The sequence below is a fragment of the Asparagus officinalis genome, chromosome 1 (assembly GCF_001876935.1).
Source record: "Asparagus officinalis chromosome 1, Aspof.V1, whole genome shotgun sequence".
Taxonomy (NCBI): Eukaryota; Viridiplantae; Streptophyta; class Magnoliopsida; order Asparagales; family Asparagaceae; genus Asparagus; species Asparagus officinalis.
In genome coordinates this window covers 37636849-37639665 of record NC_033794.1, presented here as the reverse complement: position 1 = coordinate 37639665, position 2817 = coordinate 37636849, and the positions used below count along the sequence as shown (strand labels likewise).

The following is a 2817-nucleotide window of genomic DNA, read 5'->3' as shown; positions in this document are numbered from 1 at the left end:
CACCCGATACGGTCGACTGCCAAAAGTCTAGAGACCAACTCCTGTGCTGTGCACGTGTTGGGGATTCGAAACAATCAAATCGAACCCTTGCCCTTCCAGACCTTGTTAGAAAGTTGAGCAAGAAAGAAATTCACAAAAAATCAAAGTTAAAAACTTGTAGAAATAAGAACAAGAGAGAACACACGAATTTAATGAGGTTCGGCAACGTGCCTACATCCTCGGGAGCCACACCACACAATCTCTTTGATTAATTGAAGAAAGAATGCAAGCACTCAAACAAAGGATTAATCTCTCTGGGATTCTCTCTCTCTCTTTTATCTCTTTTTGATGGTTTTTTCACATTCTAATTAGCCTAGAAATTCAAAACAGATTAGGAAACTATCAGCTCGACTCACGGTTGACCGCCGACCCAGTCGTAGTCGACTGGATAAACGACAGAAACCCAAAACGCCTACAGGATATCTTCGGTCGATCGCAGAACCCATCACGGTCGACCGTAAAAAGTCTAGAGACTTTCTCAGTCGCGTGCACGTTCGCGGTTGACCGCCGAGAGCACCGCGGTCGACCACACTGTAGTTTTCCTGTTTTCTTTGTTTTGCTTCAACTTCTTTATTCCAGCTTCGGCTTTAGCTTTGGGTCTACACTTAGACTAACAATCTCCCAATTAGAGACCAAAGCGTCATCAGCGAGTTCACCCGAACTCTTTCCTTCTTCGCAAGTATCTTCTCCTCCCCGGAAAATCCTTTCTTCAATCATCAACATCCCAACGATCTTGCCGATCCTCCTAGTATAGCTCTACCTTCATCTTCTACCCATGAAGGTCAACTGAAGTTGTGCACAACTCCAATTTCTCAATGGTAACTGCCTTCATCAACATGTCCGTCAGATTTTGACTCCCTAAAATCTTCATTAAGTGTAACTTTTCGTCTTCAATCAGCGAGTGTATAAAATGATAACATACATCAATGTGCTTTGTTTTAGCATGATAAACTGGATTCTTGGCAAGATGTATAGCGCTCTGGCTATCACAATAAAGAACTCCTCTCCCTTGCTTCAGATCCAACTCTTCCAAGCACCCGTTCAACCAGATATCTCCTTGCTTGCTTCAGTCACCACGGCATACTCAGCCTCGGTTGTGGATAAAGTCATAATCTTTCGTAGACGTGAGATTCAACTCACTGATGTCGACACTAAGGTATAAACATACCCCGTGGTGCTTCACCTTGTATTATGATCACCGGTGAAGTCCGCATCCATGTATCCCTGCAGCACCAGCTCCTTCCTCCTGAAACATAGTGGCTTGTTCGTTATCCCTCTCAAGTACCGTAATATCCACTTTACAGCCTCCCAATGCTGCTTCCCTGGATTACTAGCAAACCTGCTCACAACTCCCACTGCATGAGCAATGTCCAGCCTCGTGCAAACCATCATGTACATGAGACTTCCAATGACCAAAGAATATGAAACCCTGATCATATGCTCTTTTTCTGCATCTGTCTTAGGTGATTTCTCCTCAGATAACTTGAACTGGCTTCCAAGGGGTGTGCTAACAACCTTAGCATTCTGCATATTAAATCTCTGAAGTACCTTATCGATATATTCAAGTTGGCTAAACCTCAGTGTCCCTTTAGCTTCATCCCTACTGATTCGTATCCCTAGAATCTGCTTTGCTACATCCAGATCATTCATTGCAAACTCCTTTGCCAGTTGCTTCTTCAAACTGTTTATCTCCTCTAAACACGGTCCTGTTACTAACATGTCATCAACATATAATAACAATATAATAAATCTGGACTCGAACCTCTTGAAATAGCAGTAATGATCCGAATTGCATCTTCTATAGCCATTATTTTGCATGAAGTTATCAAACTTCTTGTACCACTATCTCGGAGCCTGTTTCAAACCATATAAGCTCTTGTTGAGCTTGCACACCATCTCTTCATTTCCTTCTTCAATAAAACCAACATGTTGCTTCATGTAGATTTCTTCATCCAAGTTACCATGAAAAAATACAGTCCTCACATCTAACTGCTCAAGGAAGAGATCTTCTGCAGCCACCAAGCTCAACACCACCCTGATGGTTGTGAGCTTTACAATAGGGAAAAATATCTCCGTGTAGTCCACTCCTTCCCGCTGCTGGAATCCTTTTACAACTAATCTGGCCTTAAACCTCTTGCTTCCATCACTCTCTTGCTTGACCCGGTAGACCCATTTGTTATGCAAGGCCTTTTTCCGTGCAGGTAACTGGGCTAATTCCCATGTCTTATTAGTGAGTAGGAAATCCATCTCCTCCTACATTGCATGCTCTCACTGCTGAGATTCACTCACTTGCATAACCTCCTCATAGCACTCCGGTTCACCGCTATCTGTTAACAATAAGTGATCAATAGATAAAAGATATCTAGAATTTGATTTGGGTACCCTGGATGAACTTCTAAGTTCCACGCCCTGGGTAGTTTTTTCTGCACCTGGAGCCTCCTCCGTTCTTCGGTCAGAACAAACATCATCACTCCTATCTGAAAGTTCCTCTAAATCCATGTACTCGGATCCACCTGCATTCGAAATGCTGCTCCCACTGCTTTGGCTATCCTTGGTATTTTCTCTGTCCTTGTACATCACCTCCTCATTGAATATGACGTCTCGGCTCCTGATGATCTTCCTATTCTTCTCATCCTAAAGATGATACATGAACTTATTAATGCCGTATCCAATGAATGTGCACTTCTGTGACTTAGCCTCTAGCTTGTCCCTAACATGGTCACTGATATGAATATAAGCTATGCAACCAAATACCCGTAAGTGTGAGAGATTTATCTT

The 2817-nt window shown here is 42.9% G+C and overlaps 1 protein-coding gene across 1 annotated transcript in view; it reads right to left on the bottom strand.

Moving 5' to 3' along the window:
* LOC109833325 overlaps positions 1-2616 on the bottom strand; it is a 10098-nt gene extending 7482 nt beyond the window's left edge. The window contains exons 1-2 of the mRNA XM_020400962.1: positions 2503-2616; positions 2329-2366 (exon numbers count right to left, since the gene is read on the bottom strand). Coding sequence (XP_020256551.1) covers positions 2329-2366; positions 2503-2616 — 152 coding nt within the window. The remainder of the gene's footprint in view (positions 1-2328; positions 2367-2502) is intronic.